The sequence below is a fragment of the Aspergillus brasiliensis genome (genome assembly GCF_001889945.1).
Source record: "Aspergillus brasiliensis CBS 101740 unplaced genomic scaffold ASPBRscaffold_2, whole genome shotgun sequence".
NCBI lineage: Eukaryota > Fungi > Ascomycota > Eurotiomycetes > Eurotiales > Aspergillaceae > Aspergillus > Aspergillus brasiliensis.
In genome coordinates this window covers 2,670,505-2,694,169 of record NW_027137443.1, presented here as the reverse complement: position 1 = coordinate 2,694,169, position 23,665 = coordinate 2,670,505, and the positions used below count along the sequence as shown (strand labels likewise).

At 51.5% G+C, this 23,665-nt stretch overlaps 11 protein-coding genes across 11 annotated transcripts; 4 read left to right on the top strand and 7 right to left on the bottom strand.

Moving 5' to 3' along the window:
* Positions 1–52: 52 nt before the first annotated feature.
* On the bottom strand, positions 53–1,700 carry ASPBRDRAFT_38779 (PRCC domain-containing protein). Its single transcript, XM_067624002.1, has one exon. It carries the CDS (start codon positions 1,630–1,632, stop codon positions 256–258), a length of 1,377 nt encoding a protein of 458 aa, XP_067483591.1. The 5' UTR covers positions 1,633–1,700; the 3' UTR covers positions 53–255.
* Positions 1,701–2,197: 497 nt separating this feature from the next.
* ASPBRDRAFT_192491 (uncharacterized protein) lies at positions 2,198–3,250 on the top strand (the record flags this gene model as incomplete). The annotated part of the gene is made up of 1 exon (XM_067620491.1): positions 2,198–3,250. One exon carries the CDS (start codon positions 2,198–2,200, stop codon positions 3,248–3,250), a length of 1,053 nt encoding a protein of 350 aa, XP_067483590.1.
* Positions 3,251–3,374: 124 nt separating this feature from the next.
* On the bottom strand, positions 3,375–4,896 carry ASPBRDRAFT_405786 (legume-like lectin family protein). The gene is made up of 6 exons (XM_067624381.1): positions 4,668–4,896; positions 4,583–4,606; positions 4,451–4,521; positions 4,304–4,385; positions 3,989–4,249; positions 3,375–3,934 (listed from the first exon to the last, which is right to left on the bottom strand). The coding sequence occupies exons 1-6, from the start codon at positions 4,767–4,769 to the stop codon at positions 3,500–3,502; spliced, it is 975 nt and encodes a 324-aa protein (XP_067483589.1). The 5' UTR covers positions 4,770–4,896; the 3' UTR covers positions 3,375–3,499.
* A 445-nt stretch (positions 4,897–5,341) lies between these two features.
* tim13 (protein translocase subunit TIM13) lies at positions 5,342–5,733 on the top strand (the record flags this gene model as incomplete). Its single annotated transcript, XM_067620490.1, has 2 exons — positions 5,342–5,464; positions 5,557–5,733. The coding sequence occupies 2 exons, from the start codon at positions 5,342–5,344 to the stop codon at positions 5,731–5,733; spliced, it is 300 nt and encodes a 99-aa protein (XP_067483588.1).
* An 806-nt stretch (positions 5,734–6,539) lies between these two features.
* Positions 6,540–8,667, bottom strand: pkaC (cAMP-dependent protein kinase catalytic subunit pkaC). Its single transcript, XM_067624378.1, has 4 exons — positions 7,585–8,667; positions 7,258–7,511; positions 6,822–7,196; positions 6,540–6,746 (listed from the first exon to the last, which is right to left on the bottom strand). The coding sequence occupies exons 1-4, from the start codon at positions 8,362–8,364 to the stop codon at positions 6,719–6,721; spliced, it is 1,437 nt and encodes a 478-aa protein (XP_067483587.1). The 5' UTR covers positions 8,365–8,667; the 3' UTR covers positions 6,540–6,718.
* A 550-nt stretch (positions 8,668–9,217) lies between these two features.
* Positions 9,218–10,035, top strand: ASPBRDRAFT_405501 (uncharacterized protein). The gene has a single exon (XM_067624375.1). It carries the CDS (start codon positions 9,307–9,309, stop codon positions 9,781–9,783), a length of 477 nt encoding a protein of 158 aa, XP_067483586.1. The 5' UTR covers positions 9,218–9,306; the 3' UTR covers positions 9,784–10,035.
* A 498-nt stretch (positions 10,036–10,533) lies between these two features.
* Positions 10,534–13,541, bottom strand: ASPBRDRAFT_405571 (Sin1 family protein). Its single transcript, XM_067624377.1, has 3 exons — positions 13,280–13,541; positions 12,710–13,177; positions 10,534–12,650 (listed from the first exon to the last, which is right to left on the bottom strand). Exons 1-3 carry the CDS (start codon positions 13,300–13,302, stop codon positions 10,619–10,621), a joined length of 2,523 nt encoding a protein of 840 aa, XP_067483585.1. The 5' UTR covers positions 13,303–13,541; the 3' UTR covers positions 10,534–10,618.
* A 611-nt stretch (positions 13,542–14,152) lies between these two features.
* ASPBRDRAFT_116964 (replication factor C subunit 1) lies at positions 14,153–17,578 on the bottom strand (the record flags this gene model as incomplete). The annotated part of the gene is made up of 5 exons (XM_067617038.1): positions 14,153–14,769; positions 14,822–17,187; positions 17,243–17,330; positions 17,386–17,407; positions 17,492–17,578. 5 exons carry the CDS (start codon positions 17,576–17,578, stop codon positions 14,153–14,155), a joined length of 3,180 nt encoding a protein of 1,059 aa, XP_067483584.1.
* Positions 17,579–17,914: 336 nt separating this feature from the next.
* ASPBRDRAFT_62529 (mitochondrial 54S ribosomal protein uL16m) lies at positions 17,915–19,126 on the top strand (the record flags this gene model as incomplete). The annotated part of the gene is made up of 3 exons (XM_067628378.1): positions 17,915–17,972; positions 18,035–18,502; positions 18,574–19,126. 3 exons carry the CDS (start codon positions 17,915–17,917, stop codon positions 18,750–18,752), a joined length of 705 nt encoding a protein of 234 aa, XP_067483583.1. The 3' UTR covers positions 18,753–19,126.
* Positions 18,827–19,470, bottom strand: ASPBRDRAFT_192484 (uncharacterized protein; the record flags this gene model as incomplete). Its single annotated transcript, XM_067620489.1, has 4 exons — positions 18,827–18,921; positions 19,073–19,219; positions 19,286–19,344; positions 19,421–19,470. 4 exons carry the CDS (start codon positions 19,468–19,470, stop codon positions 18,827–18,829), a joined length of 351 nt encoding a protein of 116 aa, XP_067483582.1.
* Positions 19,471–19,858: 388 nt separating this feature from the next.
* On the bottom strand, positions 19,859–23,037 carry ASPBRDRAFT_72313 (uncharacterized protein). Its single transcript, XM_067629163.1, has 9 exons — positions 22,823–23,037; positions 22,701–22,770; positions 22,197–22,638; positions 21,335–21,408; positions 20,647–21,269; positions 20,420–20,588; positions 20,268–20,366; positions 20,153–20,208; positions 19,859–20,095 (listed from the first exon to the last, which is right to left on the bottom strand). Exons 1-9 carry the CDS (start codon positions 23,011–23,013, stop codon positions 20,071–20,073), a joined length of 1,749 nt encoding a protein of 582 aa, XP_067483581.1. The 5' UTR covers positions 23,014–23,037; the 3' UTR covers positions 19,859–20,070.
* Positions 23,038–23,665: the final 628 nt, after the last annotated feature.

Below are 23,665 nucleotides of genomic sequence, written 5' to 3'. Positions count from 1 at the left end.
TTTTCATTGATATGTAGATGTATATACGGCGTTCAGTGTATTTATTAAAAGATTTCATTTACTTTCATTATTTTTTCATCATGTAATTGGTAGTTCCGGCATATCATAAAACTATCTCAACTACTGATAATTGTACTATCCGAGGAAAGCTCCATTTGTCTTTCAAATGATAATTACTATAAACTCCATCCATGCAACCCCCACCTAAACTGCACTATACACTCCCTAAACCCCCAATAACTACTACATATCTGATCACCACCCATACTTCGCCCCCGCCTCCCTCTTGTTCCTTCTCCCAGCCGCAAAGCTCTCCTCCAGCGCCTCGCGCTGCGTACTCGCCGCATTAACCAACTGCTGCAGGGTATGCTTACCCGGCGCAATTGCCCGAACGGGGTTATGTTGCTGCGCCGCGAGTTCCGTGTGCGCGAGCTCCTGGTTCGTGACGTACTCTTGGTCCGTATTGAAATGCAGGACGCGGGAATTGGCGGCGACGGATTCGGGGGCGTTGCGGCCGAAGAGTTGGCGGCGTTGGGCTTTGGAGAGGTTGAGGTCGTCGGCGATGGTGCTGAGGGTGTTGTTGTTGTTTGTTTCTGTTGTTGAATATGAGGTGATGTCGTATGTGGATTGCTGTGTGGTGGTGTCTTCGGGGGCGGGGGAGGGGCCGGCGGGAGCGGTGTTGAGGGGTGTGTAGACGAGGGGTTCGTAGGTTGTTGCTGATGCTGTTGATGTGGTGGGTGTGGAGTCGGTGTCGGCGGAGAGGGAGAAGAGGCTGGTTTTCGGTTTTGGTGGTGCTGGTGCTGGTGCTGCAGGTGTATCTTGAACAGGTGCTGATGTAGATACAGATGCAGATGCAGACGAAGCTGCCGATGGCCCATCCTCCTTCCTCCGCACAGATGCACTCGCAGCTGCGGGCATCAACTCCGAAACAGCCTTCCTCTTCTTCTGCTGCGACGCTCTCCCCACAGACAACGGCTTAAACATCATCGGGTTCCCCTTCAACTTGACCTCCTCTGGCTTTTTCATCTGCGGTACGACCTCATCATCACCTTCCTTGCCACCCGCACCATCTTTCCCAAAATCTAATTCTTGATCCCTCATACTCCCCGCCTTGGGTATCGTTTCATCCTCATCTCCATGCCCATTATCATTATCATTACCGCCTAACATCCCAAACGCCCGCTCATTCCGCATCTCCGCATCCGCCTGGCGGTCAAACCCTGGCGTTGCGCCCGTCTTGAGACTGAAGATTTTGCGCGCGGGCGCCTTTTTCTCCGTTGCACCTGCGGTAGTGGTTGGTTTCTTCGGCGCCGGTAGGAATGAGTTGAAGCCGGAGAAGGCACCGCCACCGCCGCCTAGTTTGGGTTTCTTGCGCGGGCCATCGGTGTCGTCATTATGTTCGGGTTTGATGTCTGGTAATGCGACGCGGATTTTGCGCGGGTTGGTGCGGTCGACGAGGGGTTGGATGGGGGGTTTGGTGCTGTTGTTACTGGTGCTGCTGGGGGTTGCGGTAGTGGTTGTTGTTGTGGTGGTGGTGGTGGTGGGTTTCTTGGGTGCGTGTTGGGGTTGGGGGACGGTAGTTTCAGACTCGGAGTCTGAGGCTTCCGAGTCAGAGTAGGCGACGAGGGCCATGGTGGGTTGGTGAGTTTGGTGGTGGTGATGGTGCGTTGGCTGGGAGAGAGAAAGTTGGATGGATTGGAGCTGCGGCGAAGTGATAATCTCGGTTTGGGCGAGATTGCGGATGAGTTATGTCGGTGATTAGTAAGCTATACAGGGTATCTGGATTCGGTGCAGGGAGTTTGGGATGCCACCCTCAACTTTATTGGAAACTTAATATGAAAGGTAGGAGGAACTACGGAGTAGGTGTATCTTAGTCTCTCTAGTGACTAATTAGAAATGACGACTTCTAGGAGTAACATAGGGAAGTCAAGAGCAATGACATCATCAACGATGTAGATATATTCAGATCAGATAAGATAAGATCAGCTTACTCAGGTCCCTTGAAATGTCTCTCAGTCTCCTTCCAATCACTTTCTCTCCACCATCTACATCCATCTCAGATTTAACCATCCTACACTCTTGCAATCAATACTATACCACTTCTACAGCTGTCGCAATGCTCTAACACACAACAACAAGCTATCAGCACAACTTCACAACAATCTCATCTCCCAACAACTAACCCTTCACCATCAACATGGCCACCGAACCACCACAAGCACATCCCCCAGACACAACCACTACCAATGCCTCACCTACACCAGACATCAGCGATAGCAAACACTCCCACCCCCGCCCCACAAAATTTCGCTTCAAAGACCCTTCCCGAAAACGCCATCGCCACCACTCCCACTCCCACTCGCACAACCATGACCATGACCACCGCACCCCATCTCCACCACCAACCAAACGCAAAAAGCACCGCGCTCCCCACCGCCGCAAACACACATCCCCCTCACCCCCACCAGACGCAGACGCAAACCCCTTCCACACATCGCGGTTCTCCCCTAGCGCGGCCTTCCGCGAATCTCTCTTCGACGCGCTAGGCGACGACGAAGGCGCGGCATACTGGGAGTCCGTGTATGGACAGCCAATTCACACGTACTCTGTCCCCGAGATACCGAAGGGTCCAAATGGGGAGCTGGAGGCGATGGATGAAGAGGAGTATGCTGCGTATGTGAGGCGGAAGATGTGGGAGCGGACGAGGGAGGGGATGCTTGCTGAGGAGGAGAGGTTACGGGAGGAGAGGAGGAAGGTTAGAGAGCATGAGAGGAAGAGGGATAAGGAGAGGGTGGAGTGGGAGAGGGCTGTGGAGGAGAGTTTGAGAAGGGGGAGGGAGAGGAAGAGGAGACGCGGGTGGAAGGAGGTTTGGGGGAGGTATTGTGGGTGTTGGGAGGGGTTGGATCGGGTGGGTAGGGGGGATGATGGTAGTAGTATGGGGGATGGTGGAAAGGGGAGGTTTGAGGAGATGGTGTTTTGGCCGGTTGAGAGTGGGAAGAGGAGGGATGTTGGGAGGGAAGCGGTGGAGGGGTTTATGAGAGGGTGTGCGAGGGTTGTTGATGATGAGGATAAGGATGGAGGTGGAGATGGGTTGCTGGGGCTGTTGAAGTCGGAGAGAGTGCGGTGGCATCCGGATAAGATCCAGCATCGGTATGGAAAGTTGGGGATTGATGAGAGGGTGTTGAAGAGTGTGACGGAGGTGTTTCAGATCGTGGATCAGATGTGGAATGAGGAGAGGAAGAGGAAGTAGAATACCCTGTCTGTTGCCTGTTGTCTGCTTGACTTGTTAATGATACCCCTACTATTGAAATCTGTTTACCAGGTTGGTCGTCAACTTTTCGCGTTGCAAGGATGCAAAGCCCATAGATAGATAGATACAACTGATATAACGCGACACGGCTATGCAAGAGATGAATGGATAAATGACACAATTTTCTGTTTCTGTTTCTGTTTCTGTTTCTGTTTCTCTGCCAGGTACTCTTCCAAATCTGCCACCCGCCTAGAACCGCGAGTAGCGGTGCTTGGTACGGTACGCAGTGTACCCAACATAAGCTCCTACAACCACAGCAAGGAACAAAACAGTCTTGAACAAGAACCATCCCCAGCTGCCCTTCTGCTTACGACGCTTAACACGGCCAGTGTCACGGCCCTTGCCCGAGCGGGAAGAACTGCCACTGCTGCCGCCACCAACGCTGTACAGGTTCTGGGCCTTGACGGAGATGATGTCGTGGTTGTCGCTCAGCTCACCAGTCTCGGCGGAGAAGCCCAGGTAGGCGACGGAGGGGATGGCGATGTTGTACTCGGGGGCGGTCAGCTCGAAGCAGGGGATCCAGCTGTCCTCGGACTTGTACTGCAAGTCCAGGGTCAAGGACTTGTCCTGGAAGTAAGTCAGGCGGGCCTTGGTAGGGATGGAGGCACCACGGAGACCACGAGCCTATACCAACGGTCAGATCAAACATTTGTCACCACCACTGCACACTACACTTACGGAACAGCCAGCCAGTTCATTTGCCTTTCCATCGTGAGCTTGGTCGTAGGTAGTCTGGCCGTCGCCCATCATGGCCATGACGTAGGGGAACGAAGTGCCGGGACGGTTGTTCTTGTACGTGTCGAAGAAGATACCCAGACCCTCAAAGTTATCCGTCGAACCGAAGACAGGACCCTGGGTGGCGCGCTGCTTGGTGAGCCACATGGCGAAGCCATCACCGTGCAAGTTGCCGGATCCTTCGATCTTGAATTCAACCTCGATCTGCACATATCAGAACCGTTCCATTCCAAATCCATAGAAAGCGCATAAACTAACCTCCCAGTTTGTCGCAGTCAAAGGTACACGGGAGAAGATCCATCCCTGCTGCGACGGGCGATCAGAGGTAAGACGGATATATCTAGAACGTCGTTCAGCATAAGCTCTCTTCCTTTTCCCTTCTAACCACAAGACAAGAGAACCTACTTGTCAGCGCGAACTATCGTGTCACCACCAAAATCGAACCAGCGGCTTTGGAAGTCGGAATCCAAGTATGGCTGCGAAAGACATCAATATTGAATGCGCGAGCATAGCTGCAGCTAGCTATAAGCGACTCACAGGTGAAAGACTGTGCGTGCGAAGCTACCCCCAAAACCAGTTGTTAGCAGCTCATCCTATGACCCGAAACAGCGGGCATACACACCGGAATGCTCTTGACATTGTCATCACCGTCGTAGGCGCTGGCCAGAGGCACGCTGGCCAGACCAGCCCAGCACAAAAGGGAAGAAAGCCGCGGAAGTAGCATGATTGTCGAGTAACAAAGCGCACAGTAGACCTTTACGTAAGGCTGAAGCCAAGCAACCGTGCAAGAAAGATAAGTGTATGAAAGATAGACTGCAGCTAATAGATTGGGGCGATATAAGTCAATTGTCACCGGGACATCAACAAAACCAAGGGTTTCTGGCGAGCGGGGGGTGGTTTCAATTGAGTAAATAGAATGGGATAGATCCGGGAATGGAGGTGTGAAGGAGGATAAATGAAAGAACGAACACCGGGAACTTAGTTAATAGAAGAAGAAGCGGAGAGGGAGAAGAAGAGGAGGAGGGGACAGATCAGAGATCGACGCAAGAAGAAGCCGAGTATAATAGTTAGAGCTAACGATGGGAAGTGTAGAACTCCAAGTGTCCACATCGCCGGGCGGTGGCGCAGCAACCTTACTTGCCTTATGGCACCAGCCACACCTCCGTCGGAGCTCAAAAGATCTTGTCTCATCAACTGCTATATACTACATACTACTGCATCCATTTATCATTTGCAATTATCCCACAACCACGACTTTAACCTCCCTATATACACGCTTACACAACTAAATTCACAATGGGTATCTTCGGCGGCTCTTCCACCCCCTCCACCGACGCCTCCAGCAAGGAAGTCAAGGATGCCCTCGTCAAGCAGGTTCAAGCCGAGTCCGCTATGAGCAACGCCCGCACTCTGATCACCGTATGTCACCCCTAGGCTTGACTCTTTGTCAGTCATCCTCCTCCGGGGGTATCCCAGTCAATCCTGCGCTAACCATCTCATCTGTCCTGTAGAACGTCAACGAACACTGCTTCGAAAAGTGCGTTCCCGCTCCCGGACCGACCATGTCCGCCGGCGAACAGGCCTGCCTGACCGACTGCATGGAGAAGTACATCAACTTCTGGAACACTGTTAGCCGGACGTATACCCGCCGTGTGGGAACGGAGCAGAAGAAGATGCTGTCGCTGTAATTTGCTGTCATATACTCTTTGATATCCGTTGCTTGGTCGGGAGTGGTCGGGATAGGCGAACCACTTCTCTCCCCTGTTTTGATCTAGAGGGTCTTCTATTGCCTGGTATACCTGGATATGATGAGGCCGTGGTCATTGGTGTGATGATATTTGTGTATATTACGGACGGATGGTTTTGGTTCGGGCTGCCGGTGGCGTTTTGAAAAGACAGAGCCTTGGATGAGAGGGCTATGCTTATGATACAGTTGGGACCAGCGTCCACATATCCAAGACTACTTTTATTGCATTGGCCAAATCAAATATGTACATTATACAACTGCCTCCAACAGGGACAGGAAAAAGGATAAAAGGACAGATGACATCATGAATGTCCCAGAGTAGCTCCCCAGTATTTGCACAACATGACTATAGAATAAGCAGGAGAAATGGAAGAAAGAAACGGGTGCCGCTGGTGACCATTCACCAGTCAACGGTCGGCATAAACACGAGGAACCTCCAAAGCTTCCGGCACAAACACCACCGCAAACACCCTCCCGCCTGGCATAACGCGAAAAGATATAGACAATGCCCACCTAGAGAAGATCACGGGGGATCATCCAGTCATCAGATCTTCCCAGAGCTGATATAAGGATAAGCTCATATGCAGACCACCAACATTCCGAAAACCGGTAAAAGCAAATAGATCAAACCAGAGCGTATACTTGAGAGATGGTGAAAGGCATACGCCGAGAATGACAGAGCCCTTTAATATATGCTCTACGTCAAAGGCAGCCGAAAAGCAAGTCGGCCAGCGATCAAATAACGAAGACAAACCGACGTCGGGGGGGAAATGAACGAATGGTGGTGAAGTGATTGCTACCATTGGTAGCGCCGAGGGAAAGGATTAGCGTGGATAGTCCTGTCTTACAGGGCTCGCTGGGTCATCAGATGGCACAATGCCATCTCCATAGCGAGACAATCATTCCATCATAACTCATAGCACACACTAAAAGTCCGGGAACAAATGGCCGTGTCTGCAGGGAGAGAATCGTTAATTAATGGGATCATTACACGCCATCGGAGGTGGTTAGGAAAGATAGAGCACATACGGGTCTTCACCAGCCATGCCATACTGTTCAGTTTCTTCCGGATAGCGGTCGTACTGACTCGCATCTCCTTGGCCACCGCGGATAGGAGGCACGTAAGGAGCGTCGATATCCTTGCGGGCCAAACGGTCCCAGGTAACCTCGGCAAACCAAGGATGATTCTTGACATCATCCGAGCCGCCATGGAGGTTTCCAAGACGTTTAGTCAGGTCAGCCGTGATGAGTTGCGACAGCAAATCCACGGCATCTGGGTGCAAGTAGGGCGGGTATTTTACCCTGCCACGCAGAATATTCTCGTAGATCTTGACTGGGGAGCCACTGTCCCAGAAGGGCGTGAAACCACACAGCATTTCAAAGATCAAGATACCCAGGGACCACCTTCAACGTTGTCAGTAACTGCGCCCAAGGGGCATGAAACATCAAGAATGGCAACCCTTACCAGTCCACCGACTTGTTATAGCCCTTGGAGGAAACCACCTCCGGGGCGAGGTAATCGGGTGTACCGCAAAGGGTCCATGTGATGTCAGGCACCTCCTTGGCAAAACCGAAATCGGTGATCTTCAGATGGCCGTGTCGGTCTAGCAGTAAGTTCTCGGGCTTGAGATCCCGATAGATGATGTTCTGCATATGGAGGTACTCGAGGGCAAGAGTGACTTCCGCCGCATAGAACTTGGCGACGGGGTTGGGGAACCGCTACATGAGAAGAGGTACCAGACATCAGCTTTACGTTTGGTCGGGCGGGCGGGCCAAGTCAGAAATAACCCACCTGTGACTTGCGGAGCAGGCTGAAGAGTTCACCACCCTCTACGAAGTCCATGACCATGTACAAGTTCCGGGAATCCTGCCATGTGCCCCATAATGTGATTAGGAATGGATGTCTGACACGGTTCAGCATTCGGCGCTCATCGTTGGTGTGCTCAATCTGCTTCATCTTGACCACTTGCGCCTTCTTCAACACCTTGACGGCGTAGAAGCGATGGTTGTGCTTGGACTGCACCAAGTGCACGCGACCGAAGCTACCGGTACCCAGGGTGCGCTGCAGGGTGAAGTCATCCAAGGAATATTTCCCTTTGGTGGTGCGGGCGTCACTGCGAGCGGCGTGGTGAGACTGCGCATGACCACTGGAAGCCGAATGCATGGCGCCTTGCTGGGAGGGGTGAATTATATTCTGTATACTAGCCGCATTGGCATTGGGCTGCGGGAGGCCAGCGGTATGATGAGCAGACGGCGAGGCTTGCGTCACAGCGGATTGCATGGAGGCTACCTGACCGTCGGAGGATTTGTCTGCACCGGAAGACCGATTGGGCTGTTGAGGAACGGAATTTTGAGGCTGAGAGGGAGTGTTCGAAGCAGAGCCAGAATTGGTGGCGGGTTGGGGTTGATGATGGTGGTGGAAGAGGTGGTGGTGGTGGTGGTTGTGGTTGTGGTGGTCTTCGGCAGCGTTTGGTGACGTCTGCGTCTGGGCCGAACCGGCTTCGAGCTCTTTGGAGAGGGTCTGCGAATCTTTCGTTCGCCGTTTCTTCAGCAAACCTCCTAAACTAGGCATGGAGAACACGCTGCTGTAAGCAGTGAGAATAAATGATCAAGCCCAGGATGGTAATCCACGTGGGGAAAAAAGGGAGAATAAAAATGGGCGTGCGATAGCAGATCAACGGCGACCCCTCTTTAAGAGATGCTCTCAGAGAGGGGGGGGTTCAAGGTGGGAAAGGGAAGCAACACAATAATAATCTCGAGGGAAAGCGGCGAGCTTTTTCTCTTGGGACGGGTTCGGGCGCGGATACAGCGGAGCCACCAAACAGAACACTGGTCCCGAACGGCGGTCAACGGAAACTCAATTGAATAAACGGACAACCGTGAGGATGTCCGGATGAAGGTGTGGGATTCCCTTGGAGGGTAGGTTGGACGGGGGGAGAGAATAGTATATGGCTGGTGTGCGGGAGGATCAATGATGCTGATGCTGATGTGAGGGGAAGGAAGAGAGAGCAGAGAAAGAGGAGAAGAGAGAGAGACGGAGGGAAGAGATGCAGCAGATGCAGCAGTGACCAACAGCACTACAACTACTAAACAACTAGCTTGAAAAAAAAAAACTACGAGCACAAGCACCGTCAACAATTATCCCTATTTTCACTATGATTATTTTCTGATTAGTTTGATGGAGAGAGTGTGGAAAAAGGACAAGCAAAGGGAGAAGAGGCGGGGTTGGATTGGCGTGAATCCGCATGAATTGGGCTTAGCGGAGAGAGAGAGAAAGAGAACGAGAGAGAGACAGAGTCATTCAATTCAGTCAGTCAGCTGCCTTACCATTAACTAACTATCAACTAAACATAGTACTCTTCTATTCCAAATGCGCTTATTCAAGGTTACAGCTTGACTTAGTTAACCAAAACAATCCTTCTCCACGCCCAAAGGCAACTTGATAATAACACCCTCACTCGCACTCTCCGTCTGGAAGCGGTCGGCCAAAGTGGAAGAAGCTCCGTATGCTGCTATGCTATCTCCATCGGCATCACCACTTGTCGACTCCACCCCAACGCTAAAACATACTTTGTCTGGGCCGGTGTTTTCCCACACAGACACAGAAACAACTTACTTTCCTCACAGCAGTCAGAAAGTAGTCGCATCGGGCGAGTGGCACCAGTACCATAAAACCATCATGACACGGGGAGCCCCAGCCAGTCTCATTCACTTCCCCAGATACCAAAGTTACAACAAGTACAACCATCTCTCCTGCTTATGGCAAAACAGAACACAAATCCCCCACCGGGTCCAGCCGATCTCACCATCTCGATCCATGGTCCCTCCCTTCAGTTGCTACATTATCATCAATGATGCATTCTTGTCTTTTTCGCTTATCGAGATCCATGTTCCCTTCCCCAATTTCCGGGTTCGGATTTGCCCCGATGAGGTCATCATCGAGACTGTTTTCAGATCGTGGCTTGAATTTCCGAAACGAGAAGTCTCTTAGTTTACTTACTTTAGTGTCAGAACTGGACTGATGAAACGGCTGGTACACTACTTGCTCACCTCGTGTTGTCATGGCTACCATCTAACTGCGGTATACTATTTAGACAGGCTGTCGCTACACGCATGTTGGGCAGCTGGCAGCTGGCAGCTGCCAGCTCAGGTTGCCTTGTCAATCCATCAATCAACCAACTAACACTAAGTTTGTTAACTACTAACTAACTAACTACTAACTAACTTACCGCTGAAGATGACTTCATCACCGCCCCGGTGGATCCCCAAAAAAGACCATCGAGTGGAAACCGCCCCGCCTTCGGGGGATTTGGGCTGCCTTTCAAGTCGAGCCTCCAAAGCCAATCAAGCTGCCCCCCTGGCCGGCCACAAATTTCCCCCGTCCGCCGGCCTCCTGGTTGGTCGGGAGACTTTTACTAGTACTCTACTACACTATCTAGATAGTGGTAGGGTTTGGAGTGACCTCGACGCTTGCATCCACTTGGCTTAACTGGGTTTAACAATTCTGGACGGGGTTATCTACACAGCAATCATCGTAATACACACTACGAACGAAATCGCACGGACACCATCCTCTACAGGTACTGTTTGTTATCCTCATGAGTCGTGAAATAAATTTGTTCCAATTGGTGTGAATTCCCTCGTAGCCTAGCTCCATGCTGCTGCAAACTTCAAATCCAACCGAAAAGCTGTCCTGCCCTTATGTACTCCTACCTACTAAGCAAAGATCGCGCAACGCCGCCCCCTCCAAAGAATTCGAAGGGCTCTCCTCCACCTCTCAAGATCTCATAAAACAGACAAGCACAAATATTGATAGCAATGCGTCCTCAAATGCGATAATGCGCCATGTTCTTCTTAATCTCGTCCACAATTTCCACCGCTTCGAGCGCATTGCGCGCCTCGAAATCATACCGCTTCTGCTCGTTGGCATCATTGCCGCGCAACACCACCACCCGGAAGTTCTTCGGGTGTCGCCGGCTCACCTTGCATCCCACGACATCGTTGAAGCTGATCGACCGCGTCTTGGTGTCCGACGCCGTCTTGCCCGTGTCCGCGGGCATGATATGCATGTAGTCGTTGTCAAACGTCAGGATCCGGTGGTTGGATTGCGTAAAGCCCATGGATTGTTTGCGCCAGACGTAGTACCGCCGGTAGTACCCTCCAATGAGATCTTGCTTCTGCGTGAGCGGGTGCAGCATGCGCTGTCCGCTCTTCTTCCCCTTCTTGCTGGGCGCGCTGTTGCTGTCGATGAGGAGCGGCGCATTCGGTGATGAGCTACCGGGAGAGCCCGTCAGCGACTGCGGCCCGAATCGTCGGCGCACCAGGTCCAGCTCTGTGATATTGCCCAAGGCTTCCACGGTTCGGTCTAACGGGGCGATCGTATTGGAGCCCATCACCTTCAGTAGATAATTTCCCTTGTCCAGGCCCCATCGCTTGCACACTGAGTCGAGGATCTCGGCGATGTAGCTGTCTGTAGACGTGTTGAGCGTGGTCACCTGGGTGGACGCTTCCACATTGATGAACCGAATTTTCAGCGTCTTCGAGACGCCCAGGCGAGGTGTGGCATGGGACGTTGGCACGGCAGGCCGATCCGCGGGAGTCAGTGTATTGTCATTCAGAGCCGACGAGAAGGGTTGTCCCAGTATGGGGTTCGGACGAGGTGCCTTGCTTTGCGGACCCGGCTGACTTGTCGGGGCAGTAGTCGGTGCGGGTGCCTCTGCGCTATCCTCAGAAGCAGCTGTCTGGCTGAACTGGGGGAACTGGCGCTCGTTTTCTTCAAATTCCGCTTTCGATGCTTCGACAAGTGCAAACTCGTCATACTGTTTCCCCCGGGTCCGTCGACCAGCTGCCCGGTTGTTATTCGAGGTGAAGTCGGCAATAGGCGATGTTCGACCCAAGGCGGGAAAGTCATATTCAACTTCGCCATCTTCCACCATTCGCAGCGTCCACATGTTCACGGTAAGCTTGCTGCGGTCAACAGCCGGCTCGCGGCCTTCTTCGCTGTATCTCCAAAGAGCTAGACCGATTGCTTCAACAACTGTTACCGGTGCAGGCTGCTCTGCAAGTTTGGACTCGCGCGCAATTGGCAGGTCGAGTGGCTCGTCGGGATCGGCGGAGAATGGCAGGTAAAGTTTGATGTTCAGGACATCGGTCAAGCCCCTGCCTGAAAGCACCGCGAACTTCTCCACCGGGTTTGTCGGCGCCTTCTTGCGCGCATTAAGTGCCTTCGAAAGCAAACTTACTGGCTGAACAGTGCTAATTGGGCGCGGAGGGGGCAAATCTTGTAACTCAGGCGCTGGGCCTCTAGGCTTCCTCGGGGATGCCGTCTGTGACCCAGTGCCATTCTGCAACTTGTGCATTAGGGCAACTGGTGAGGATGAATCCAAGCTACCAGTGATCCCAACACCTGCTAGTAGTGAGGCGGAACCCGCTGTTGCGTCAAAGTCAGATGACATGGCCGAACCGACAGATTCGGCGCCCGAATCCTCGGCCTGCTCATGGAGTTCTTCGAGGTCCCGAAGGCCCGGGGGCCCGTTCCTCTTTCTCGCAGGTTCTATAACCTGGTCATGACCAGAGAAGGAGATCTGGCGTCTCTTGAAGGCGGATGCATCCAGATCATTGTCCGAAGATATGTCACTGCTAGCGGTAGTCGTAGTATCGCGCCGCGGCCGCTCGTTTATGCTACTGACAGCTGTACCCAGCGAGCCCGTACGGTAATGGGTACCCATTGTCGGATGTGATGGAGACGTGACCATGACCTGTGGGCTTTCCTGGCGATCTAATGAGCGTATGGGTGAGGAACCGGCTCTTGTCCGTATGGGCATCTTCGTAAACTTGATCTGGTTCGCAGCGCTGTGACTTGTAAGCATAAAACTGCATCGGCGAATCCTCTGCATCCCTGGAGCCAATCGACTCACCTTCGAGCACTGTCCCCGTCATCGTCGCTCTCATCACTCAGGTCACTACTGTCATCTTCCTCCGCTTCCCTGTGCTTCTGTTGCTCATGCTGCTGTCGTTCCCTTCGGTGGACCCGTTTCCCGCGGTTTCGACGCCCAATCAATTCCGTGTTGGTCTTCCCAGTCACCATTCCTCCTTCGTCATCGTCGCCTTCATCCACCAGGCCGAATCTCTGCGCATCGTCTCGGGCCACCCCCAGCTGGTAATATTCCGAGGTAACCGCCGTTGTAGTGGGGATCGGAGGCGAATTGGTACGCTTAATGTGGGCAGCCGCGCTCTGCGTATTGGGGTTTGTAGAAGCCGAAGACCAGCCAGCCGCACGGAATCCTGGCGTGTTGAGCACGGTGTTGTTCACGTTGATAAGCCTATCGCCTATGCCATCCTTAATAGTCGACAGATAGGAGGTGCGCAACTGCCAAATTGTGAAACTGGGTTTGAGTTAGTCACTGCCTCAACAATGCACGTGTGCGATTCCCGGGGGTAGATGAGGGGAGGGAGCACGCGAAATGGTCGCGGGGTCAGACACCTACTCTTCATTGTGGAGAAGAGACATGGTTGCAATCGCTGCAAGAAAAGAGATGAGTAGAAAGAGATAGAGATAGAGTAAACCTCGTCGCAATCACGAAGAACGACCATTTACGCCAGGAGAAGCGAAACCGCTGTCGGGGTTCGAGGGGGCATGATCTCCGGGCTGGTGCAACAAGGGGAAATGGATGGATGCACTGCACTGGGGCAGGCTGAAGAAGAAGTAGGAAAAGAGAGCGACCGTATGATGTTTAAAGCAGGACCAGCCTGTTCGTAAGAAATGAGGGATAAGCAACAAAGGTACGAGGAAGACGTCCTGCGGCGATGAGGTTGTGTGGGGATCAAAAGCACTGCAGGCTCAGCCGTCGCGGGACTTGAAGGCCTGGAGATCCCGTGGCCGATCTCCGCACCGCCGCCATTTTCCCGCCTGCACTTCTTTCTCAGACACCACCTCTCCTTTGTCGGGCCCAAGGGGTTGGTTCCCTTATATCCTTACGCAGTTAGTCTATGCAAGGTAATTTGACTACCGGGGGGCATGGCTTAGTGTTTGATCTTGCTCAGTATATCTACAAGTTCCTACAAGTGTACAATGCTTGGTTCCCGGCGATGGATGGATGCGGGGTATTACCCAGTATACGAGGCAACACACTCTCCTTCACGAATAAATCACCACATCTTCCCTGGAATCCTGTCATTTGGTCCACTGTACAATTGGAGTGATTGGTTCCAAGATATTGCGATGCCAATCGTGTAACGACAATAATCATCCACTGCAGATGGTGACATCGCTAGTAGCCCGCTCATTAAACTAACAAAAGTGATGATACACATGAACATAAACGGAGGTCACGACTTTGTCGCTCTTCCGATATCTAGAATCATTTGGCCTTGGGTTTTCGACCTCGAGCCTTCTTGGGTTTCTCTTCCTCATCGTCGATAAAGTCATCGTCGCCCGCTGCTGCCTTCTTCGATTTTCTACCTTTGCCCGCTCCACCCTTTGCAGCAGCCTTCTTGGGCACGCGAACATACTTGTCCTTCTTCAAGTCAAGCTCTTCGCTCTCGTCGTTGTCCTTTGAATCGTCTTCGATAACCTCCTCCTCGTCTGATTCTTCAAGGGCATCTTCAATGTCAGGCTTCTCCTTCGGCATCTTCTTCGGGGCAACAATACTGCTGGCCTTAATGAAGGGAAGAGGGTGAGAGCGCTGGTTATAAGTCCGCGTAAAGGCTGCTTTCGTTTGCGTCTGCAACTTCACATTAGATTCATCCATAGGCCCAAGCCCAAGTTCTACCAAAGCATCCCAATCCTCGCGGGTAAGGAAGTAGCTGTCCATGAAATCAATAACATCATCGACACTGTCCTTGCCTTCGACCATTAATCGGCGGACCAGCCTGTCCCAGAGGAGCGGCATATACTGTTGTCGAATCTCATCTCGATCTCCGGATGCGCGAAGACGCATGTGACCCTGGATCTCTTTGATGTAACGCCAAAGCTTGCCTACAATCGGTGTTAATGGTGCAAGTTTTAATAGCCAACAGATCGCACATACCTTGTTTACTGTTCTGTCCCAGCCAAGTAGTAAACCCGGGCCGCTCCATCATGTTTCCGTATGTAAAGCTCGCCGGTCGCACAAAACTGAAGACCGCATGGGTAGGCATTAGACTCCATTGCTGCTGAGTCCCATGGATCATCCTGTCAACGAGATCGCCATCACTAATACTTGAAGCGGCGTTGTCCATTAGTTCAAGCTGCTTCAGCTTCTGTTCTCTGCCATGATACGCGCCAGCTAACGCCGGACGTGTTTTCAGGTAATTCTCTTGAAGCATCAGGGGGCTGAACTCGTGATCATTGAAGTAGAGTTCGATCTTATCATTCAGAGTAGCCTTGGAGCTTGGCGAGAACATTTGCGCACTGAGGATCTTGCCGACGATATCCCACGGCTTCAGCACGATGTGCTTTTCCCATGCTTTGGACATTTCCTTGCCTTTTTCGTAGTCTAGGTTTGACTGGTCTAATTTCACGGTTGAGAGCATGTTGATCACTTGCCGGATGTCCGCATTGGTTCCTTCAATTAGGCTGTCCAGGACCTGAGGCGGGATTCTCAAGCCCTCGCGGAAGCAGATAGTCGACAATCGGGCTCTGATCTGCTCGGCTGTCGGCCGTCTGAACGGAAGCTCATATGTGACATGGTCGAAAGGCTTCATTTTCGGGAGCCTTCGCTCGTTACAAATCAAAATCAGCGGGATGTGAGTCTTCTTGGCGATTGAGGCGAGGGCTCCCACGCCACCTCTATCACCAGCGGACATTCCGTCAACTTCATCCATGATGAGGACCAAGTTCTTCTTCGCACTTTCCACCTTCTTCCCGGCACCCGAAAAATAGCCTTGCAGCGAGGTCGTGTCCAAAACACCCAGAAGGCCATTTTCCACGAGTTTCTTGCTTCTTGTGTCACTTGCATTTGTCTCGACGACATCGTACCCTTCTAGCTTTGCCACGAGGTGTGCTGCAGTGGTCTTGCCGATACCAGGCGGTCCGTGAATCATGACAGAGCGATAAATCCCTGACCCATCCTTCCCTGGCTTGTTGAATCCAGCCTTGGCATGTTTGTGCCAGTCGCGAAGCCAATTCTGTAGCTTCTCGACAACACCTTTATTGCCACAGATCATATTGATTGATGTCGGCGCATATTTGGTGGTCCACAGGCGGTCGTCAATCTTTGTGCTTTGCGTCGTACTTTGCGAACTTGACGGCGGTTGAGGTCCTGAAGGGGCGGCGTTACGCATGGCCGTCGCCTTGCGTTTCTCCTCGCGGTCAATCTCAGCGGCCATCGCGCGAATCTTTTCTTCTTCTGCTTTCTTTTTCGCCTCATATTGCTCCGCTGCCTTCCCATCTCCACCGTTGGCTGGAAGTCGCCGGATAAGCTCGAAAAGCCCCTCCTCGTTGATTGTCTTCAGATTGTGCTGCTTGATTGTTGCGAGCTTTTTAGGTCCGGCGTCCGCTCCCAGAACAACATAGCTAGTTTTGGAACTAGGTGCCCCAGTAACTTTACCGCCATACTTCTTCACCAGATTTTGCCCTTCGTCGCGGCCGAGCGTGTCCAAGACACCAGTAAAAACGAAAGAGAGCCCTGCGAGACAATTATCCGCTCCCTGTGGTATGTCCGCCCCTCCAGCTACTGGTGACCGCGAGCGCTGTGCGTGAGCAGCAAAGTTAAACTTGGCTTTTTCACCAGTCGGGCGCGGGGGAGAGGGTGGTCTGATCGTAGGAATGCTGTCGAATATATCCTGGATCTCCTTGCTTTCGGGTCGATCGGTTTTGGCAGATGCCCTTGGCTTCTTAGGGGTACGGGGAGCGGCCTTTGCTTGCGTGACCTTTTTAGGACTAGTTTTAACGTCGTAGTCCTCGTCCTTATCGAAAACTTCGGATTTGCGTTTGCGCGCTGGCTGAGAGGCGGCTGACTTGGCAGCTCTGGAAGGTCGCTTGGGCAAGTCCTCCATAACCACATCCTCATCCGATTCAGCGGCTGCCTGCTTCTCACGTCCCTGTCTTCCAGAGGCAGCACTGGCTGGCTTTACCGCAAGTTCTTCAAAGTCACTGTCACTCTCCTTGTCCTCTTCCTCAACATAATCATCATCACCTTTGCCTGATTTCTTGTACTCTGTCGCATGAATGTCATCGCCACCGAGTTCGTCGTCGTCGACGACTGTGGTAGCCTTTCGTGTACCGCGCTGAGGTCTTGCTGCAGGTTTCTCGGTGCTCGTAGACTTTTTCGGTTTCGGAGACGGCTTCGCTTCGGGTTCGTCGGTGGCAGCAGGCTGAGATGTCTTGGTCTCCTTGGCAGGCCTGCCTCTCTTCTTGCTAGATGCGAAATAGTCTGACGATGTTGTTGGTTCACCCTTCGATACTTCCGGCTTTCTAAGTACATCATCAGTAAACGACAGTGGGTGGGGTTGCATTGAGGCAGACATACGGCTTGCTCGGAGCCTTCACCTTCGGGCTTGCAGATTTGGGAGCGACAACCTCTTCCTCATCACTGTCGTCTACCACCTTTCTAGTCCCTGTATGCGCATCAATAAGACATTCCGCGTCCAGACATATGGCCAGGTCTCTTACGCTTCTTTCTCGTAGAAGGCTCCTGATTAGGAATTAGTGTCAGCAGATTTATCGGCGAACCGTATGCGATATCAAATTCTTATGCGCAACAGGGAGCTCAACATACCTCTTTCTTTGGCGCGGCCTTCGCGGGAGATGGGTTGGAGCCTTGACTAGACTTGCCGCCAAAAAAGCTCCGAATATCAGCAGGCATGGCGACAGATGATCAACCGAGCATGCCCCGGAGTGCAATGGATGTGCAGGATATTTAAGCGACCGAGAAACGATGCACTGATGCACACCCAACTAGCACACCACAGGCAGCTTTCTAAGAAACACGACGCGCTGCCTGGAGCTCTCCGGGAGACGTGACTTAATTGGCTTACCTAAGGGTGGCACGCGTGTGGCACGTGCGCAGCACTTTCTTCCCTTTCGGGAAGTGGAATCGGCGCTGGAGTGAAGCCGATGGCCTGAAAGTCAGTCTGCGGTCCATCCATCATCCTTCCGGTCCCCCATTCAGTCTAAGCAGGGCCGATTGCCACGATACACAATGGGTCCGCAGCTGAAGATGTTCTCGGGGCCTCAGATGGCCTTCCTCCGGCCGTCGTGTGAGAATCCCGCAAGCCTCCCCAAGAAAAGTTTTTTATATCCTGACTCCGATGCCGTACAGTAGGTCTGTCGACGCCATTCACGGCCTTCCCTCTATCGCGATGCTTTTCGACGACTTCGCCTACCCTTGATTGGCTTACCCCCAAGTTCGCCGAGAGATCCAAGTCCCCCAAGGGTCGCCCGCATGTCGCAACTGGTGGTTCCTCCCGCGGTACCACCGTCGTCTGGGGTGATTATGGCTTGCGGATGAAGGACCACGACCGCCGGTTGCCCGCTGCGTCGTTGAAGATTGCAGAGGATACAATCAAGAGACGTCTGAGGGGTATGAACTACACATTGTACAAGCGCGTGAGCGCAAACATCGGTGTCTACACCAAGGGTAACGAACAGCGTATGGGTAAGGGTAAGGGAAAGTTCGACTATTGGACGGCGAAGGTTGGCGTGAGCAGAATCGTTTTCGAGCTCAAGGGTGATCTGCACGAGAAGGTCGCCAGGGAGGCCTTCCGTCTGGCCGGCCACAAGTTGCCCGGTACGATATATCCACCTAATGATATATATTCACTATCAACTTATGGTAAACTAATTATACAATTGCTGCAGGCCTCTGGGAATTTGTGAAGAAGGGCGACCCGCCGGTCGTTGGACTGACGAAACTTGGCAATGGAGTGACTCTGGAGAGCCTCAAACGCGCACGCAGAAGCCCAGCTCTCGGTACTCAGGATCTACCGAACCCTCCGACCTCGACCTCATCCTCCTCCAGTCCCTCTGCTTCCCAATAATTCAAAGCGCACCGTCTCAACCAAATCTCTCAATCATGCCAATTCACCCCGGTTCATTCACAACGTCATGACATCTAAGCCCCGACGCCCGAACCAGGTCCATACCCTTGTTCTCTCCTGATTTTCGCCGCCAGCGCAGCACCCTCTTCTGGGGTTTCGGGCTTCAGGTCTTGTGTACATTATCATCATCATCAGCTTCTAGACTCTATCTGTCATGTTTTATTCATATTTCTTTCCCGCTTTGTCGCAGGTGTCGATGTTCTTTTCATATGAATATGCGGAGTTAGGAAAAACGAAATATCAAACTATACTGTACCTACCTATATCCGTGATTCCTGTGAGACCTGACGTAGCCTCGCCCTTTTCCAGCTGTCGTGCCAAGGGCGTATCCCTAAACTGGTCCTCATTTCCATTCCGGTCGTCGCCAAGTGTAGTCCTCATCTCGCTGATGGTATGTTGGGAGTGGCCTATGAGCAACTTAGCTTCTGCGAACACTCCAGCCATTCAAGGCAAAAATTATGTAGGTTACTTACCACCCAACTGCCCCGTCTGCTTCTTCGGTGTCTCCGTAAACAACCGAATGGACTCATACCTACCCACATACAGCCATTAGCATTTGACCCAATCCCCTAGCAAACACGATGTAGCAGACGAGTAACTAGACATACTGCGTATTCTCACCACCAGGCTCGATATCCATGAGATTAGTGCCAGACATTATGCAAAGTAGCTTTCCTTTATGTACGATATGCGATGGTAAATAGATAGTAATTTTAGGAGTTAGGTAGTTTCTCAGAGTGGTTGAGAGATGTGGGTGTCCAGAAACCGGGGGATATGGTTGTGGTTGTGGTGGATCATCATCCATGGTATGATGACGTAGTCTATCTACTAACTAAGTAGCCCATCTAGACTATCAAGATGTCATCTCTACCAAGGTTCTGTGGGGAAGTAACGCCCACTTCGTGTTTCGTTCCTGGCTGTTTTTCGTTTGATTTGATGCTTGGTCACATGTATGTGGTTGGGTTTCGGGATACGAGGGTGTTGTAGTTGGTGGTTGAGGTATGGGTGGGATGTGAGTAGTTGGATGAGATTTGGGAGTTTCATACATCGCCAATGAGCTTGAAATAAGGGTTCTAGTGTCCATGAGTTTTATGCAGGATGTAAATGCTATGGACTTTTTAACGATACAAAAGTAATTCATGCCAGAATTACTGAAGTAGGTTCGGCTACGAGTCGCAAAGGTCAAAGGCCGGACATGTTCCCGGTAGTGTACAGTGAAGTCATTAGGAATCGTTGGGTATTAATTATCTTCGTAATTTTAGAATTCCATGCCCATCAAATAGCTGTACCCAAGTTAGCGAAACAGTCAAGCAGCGCGGAGTATTGTGGGGTGGTCGAACCTTTCGTATATGCGCATGAACTTGGCAACGAATGCTTCGAGGTGGAAGATTACTTTCTGCGAAGGATATTAGTCACGTATCCTGAGTATACATATAGCAAATGAGAGGCTCTTACGCTGCCTTGAGTGATCCTGTGCTCATAGAACGCCGACCACCTGATGACATCAGGCTTTAGAGCATCGTCGACCTTCGTGATGAGGTTGAATGTCAGAGACTAGGACCCAATTAGCATTTCTGTTCTCGTCGCCTGAATCGTACTGATCGAACCTTGATAATGGTAGTCGGCGGTATGCAATGCGTCAAAAGATCGTATAACCGTGCGCGGACTTGCAACAGACGAGCTGGTGACCGCTCTGCCAGAATCTCTTCGGCTGTCAACGCAATCAGAGCTTCCCAGTCGGGTGGTGGAATCAGCGTGTTATCCGTAACTTTCTCACTGGAAATCAAATCACGTTAGCCCTAGCACTGTAATAAACAGCCAAGCGTGGACTTACTTCTGAGCATAGATAGCCTCAAACATAAGAAGCGCACGACGAAGATTCCGCCCACTCTCCTTAGCTATCCTCTTATTCAAGCCACTCGCCTCGGGCCATCCCTCCTTCTTAGCCGCGTTCTTCAAAACAGTGCAAATATCCTCTTCACTCGGAGCAGCAACCCTGACCAGCAGGGTACGAGACCGGATAGGAGCAATGATATTCGAGGTGCTATTGGCCAACAGGATCAATCGCAAGTTAGGACTGTACTTCTCCATCGTCCGTCTCAGCGCCGCCTGCGCATCACGGGAGAGATGATCAGCCTCGTTGATGACAACGACCTTGAAGCGCTGTTTCGCCGAGAGATCGACCTGCTGGGTCTGCGCAATCTCCTTCAACAGCTCTTGAACCACAACACGATCATAATTTCCGACATCCGATGGCGTAATCTCCAAGTGATAAACCGAAGACACTATGTTGAACTCGAGCTTGCGGTTGCTCGTCGTTTGGAAGACTCTGGCGTCGATCTTAATCTTCTCGACTCCGGAACCGTACAATTCTTTGAGCGTCGCGATTGTTCGTGTCTTTTTGCCTGCGCCTGAAGGTCCGTACATGAGCAGATGAGGGAAGTCGCCGCTTTGCGCCTATAAATATACATATCAGTGAGAATTGAAGTCCGGGTGGATAGTATGGACTTGAGTTTCCTTACCAATGATTTCAGCCGCGCAGAAAGCTCGGGGTGGTATGTGAGGGCATCTAGCGAACGCGGTCGCAATTTGTCGACTAGCAAGGCCATTGTGAAAGCTGTGTGTGCGATCTTCTGTTTTGAGGCTCCTGGATCTTTGCTCAGAAGTATGCTTTCCCTTCAAAGCCGATAGATAGCTCAGACCGAGCGGCAGACGCGTCGGGCGTGACACGCGAGCTTAATTGGCGGTCCGTGCGCTATGCTGACTGTGCAGCGGATTCACCAATCACGCTTAGCCCTACAAAATCATTGCAGATCTACAAGTCATGATAGTCAAGCAGCTTTTTAAAGCGCTAGAAATCATGAATGAGGTAAGAGGGAAAGCCAATAGTTTCTTAGTGCTGTTTAGATATCATGTTTGAACGCCTGAATAATATACATAAACTTGTGCCCCGCCCATTTCATACAAAAGCTTCAGTAAGTCTCTGTATGTACATGCTCTATCTATGATACAAGGATGGTCGGTGGGGTGCTTTGGACCATCAGGATTCAGGAGTTCATAAAAGGCCCTTGCTGAGGAGAGATAGGTCTTCCGAGTTTGCTCGGATGGTCACACATCGGAGCGAGCCAGGTCTCAGGGACATTCCGCTGGATGTCACAAGGCCAGGGTGATTCCGGGTATATACGTTCCAAAAAGCATCTTGCTGTGAGTCTGTTGTCGTAGAGTGTCCAGTCGCTTGACTCCTGGTATGCAGTATAAAACAATTGACCATGCCATTAGCTCGACGGCAATGGCTTCAAGACACCGTTATCATCATATCGCGCCTCTGTTTCACGTTGGTTAGCCACAAGATACCCATCATTCATCTGATATGTAGAATCTTACTGAAAAAGGTATATGAGAGCGTAATAGTGTCAATGCCCTTCATTGCCGGGTCTTTAACAAAGTCGGGGTCGATAAAGAAGAATACCGGCATGTCAACCGATTCTCCAGCATTCAGCTTCTGCTCATCGAAGCAGAAGCATTGAATCTTGCTGAAGTAAGGAGCGACTTGTCCGGGAGTGACACTGTACGTCGCTACACCAATGATATCCGTCGGACCCTTGTTCGTCGCTGTAAAGAATGCAAGCGCTGTCTCGCCCGGAAGAACTCGAACTTCACGTTGTTGCGGTGTAAACTTCCACGGCAGGACATCCGAAACTGATCCATTAAAAGTGATTCTCAAACGACGGGAGTCGGTGACCGGAGTGACGCGGGAAGAGGTATCATTGTCGCCTCCACGGTGAGTGAGTACAGGTTGACCGTTCCAGCCGGTTTGTTGGCAGATCTGTATCAACCGAGTCATTAGTCTTTGTTGCAGAGTAGAATTAGAGGGCAGGCTAGTCGGACCATTTTGTAGAGAGGGACGGAGCCATAGGCAAGCGCAACTGTTCCGAGAATCAAACTGGCTGCATAGTACCTATAGCCTATTAGATATGAGCTGCAGACACCATTGCGCTCCTTCAACATACATCGTTGACGCATTGCGCTTTTGCGACTGTGGCGTATTGAACGGTGCGTTGATATTCTGCCGGAGACATGAATTGTGAGTGAGGAACCTCCTCCCAGACTCAGCACATCGTGCGTTTGTGATTGAGGCCGAGCGGAGGCCGGGGCCCGACCAAGGAAGCCGACCCCATGAAGAGATCGGACGGGAGAACATTGTCAATAATTATATGTGCTGCGGGGAGATATGGAGAGATGCTATCTAGAACTCCAATTGGGATAAGGTACCTGAGGCACGTGATACAATCAGGCAATGCTTTTCTGTCGGTTGTAATACACCGCCTTCTTCCACCGCTTATTCTACCTGCACGTCCGATGATAGCCGGGTCTTATCTGTTTTAGGAAATCTTATCCCAAACGACCAGATTCGGCAGCATCATTCATCTTGTTAGGGCTACAAGCTTAGTCTGTCTAAAAGACGCGGGTAATGTAGGAAACATCTTGATTTATTCCAAGACCCTCTTCGTATATATTATCGGAGTCCGGAAGAACGAGGCTGAACAACCAGATAGTTAGAACCTCAATGGTACTGTAGCATTGATCATATATATCTTTACTAGTAGATACTAAAACAGGCGGCAGACCATATAATAATTCATCCACGATTGAGGTAGTGACTGAGCGCCTCACAGCCAACTGATAGCAGCTCTAGGAGCATTAAAGTACTCATAGCCCTCAGTACTGTAGCATAATGTTGTAATTCGAAGGGATTGAATCTGAGAGAGCTTGTTGACAAAACCTACTGAATGCGGGAACATCCGATGTAAGGAAGCGAAGTCCTACAAATTGGCCCTTTTAGCAACACCATT

Excerpts from the sequence above, each read along its gene's own strand:
- ASPBRDRAFT_38779 (XM_067624002.1), bottom strand. The coding sequence starts at position 1,632 with ATGGCCCTCGTCGCCTACTCTGACTCGGAAGCCTCAGACTCCGAGTCT.
- ASPBRDRAFT_405786 (XM_067624381.1), bottom strand. The coding sequence starts at position 4,769 with ATGCTACTTCCGCGGCTTTCTTCCCTTTTGTGCTGGGCTGGTCTGGCC. Across the intron at positions 4,522-4,582 it reads GCACGCACAGTCTTTCACCT|CCATACTTGGATTCCGACTT; the intron begins GTGAGTCGCTTA and ends TGTCTTTCGCAG. Across the intron at positions 4,250-4,303 it reads TGACTGCGACAAACTGGGAG|ATCGAGGTTGAATTCAAGAT; the intron begins GTTAGTTTATGC and ends TGATATGTGCAG.
- pkaC (XM_067624378.1), bottom strand. The coding sequence starts at position 8,364 with ATGCCTAGTTTAGGAGGTTTGCTGAAGAAACGGCGAACGAAAGATTCG. Across the intron at positions 7,197-7,257 it reads TATAACAAGTCGGTGGACTG|GTGGTCCCTGGGTATCTTGA; the intron begins GTAAGGGTTGCC and ends ACAACGTTGAAG. Across the intron at positions 6,747-6,821 it reads GGCATGGCTGGTGAAGACCC|ACACGGCCATTTGTTCCCGG; the intron begins GTATGTGCTCTA and ends CTCTCCCTGCAG.
- ASPBRDRAFT_405501 (XM_067624375.1), top strand. The coding sequence starts at position 9,307 with ATGCTATCTCCATCGGCATCACCACTTGTCGACTCCACCCCAACGCTA.
- ASPBRDRAFT_405571 (XM_067624377.1), bottom strand. The coding sequence starts at position 13,302 with ATGTCTCTTCTCCACAATGAAGA. Across the intron at positions 13,178-13,279 it reads TCTCTTCTCCACAATGAAGA|TTTCACAATTTGGCAGTTGC; the intron begins GTAGGTGTCTGA and ends ACTCAAACCCAG. Across the intron at positions 12,651-12,709 it reads GACGGGGACAGTGCTCGAAG|TCACAGCGCTGCGAACCAGA; the intron begins GTGAGTCGATTG and ends TATGCTTACAAG.
- ASPBRDRAFT_72313 (XM_067629163.1), bottom strand. The coding sequence starts at position 23,013 with ATGTTCTCCCGTCCGATCTCTTCATGGGGTCGGCTTCCTTGGTCGGGC. Across the intron at positions 20,589-20,646 it reads GAGGCTATCTATGCTCAGAA|TGAGAAAGTTACGGATAACA; the intron begins GTAAGTCCACGC and ends TTTGATTTCCAG. Across the intron at positions 20,096-20,152 it reads TTCATGCGCATATACGAAAG|CTATTTGATGGGCATGGAAT; the intron begins GTTCGACCACCC and ends ACTTGGGTACAG.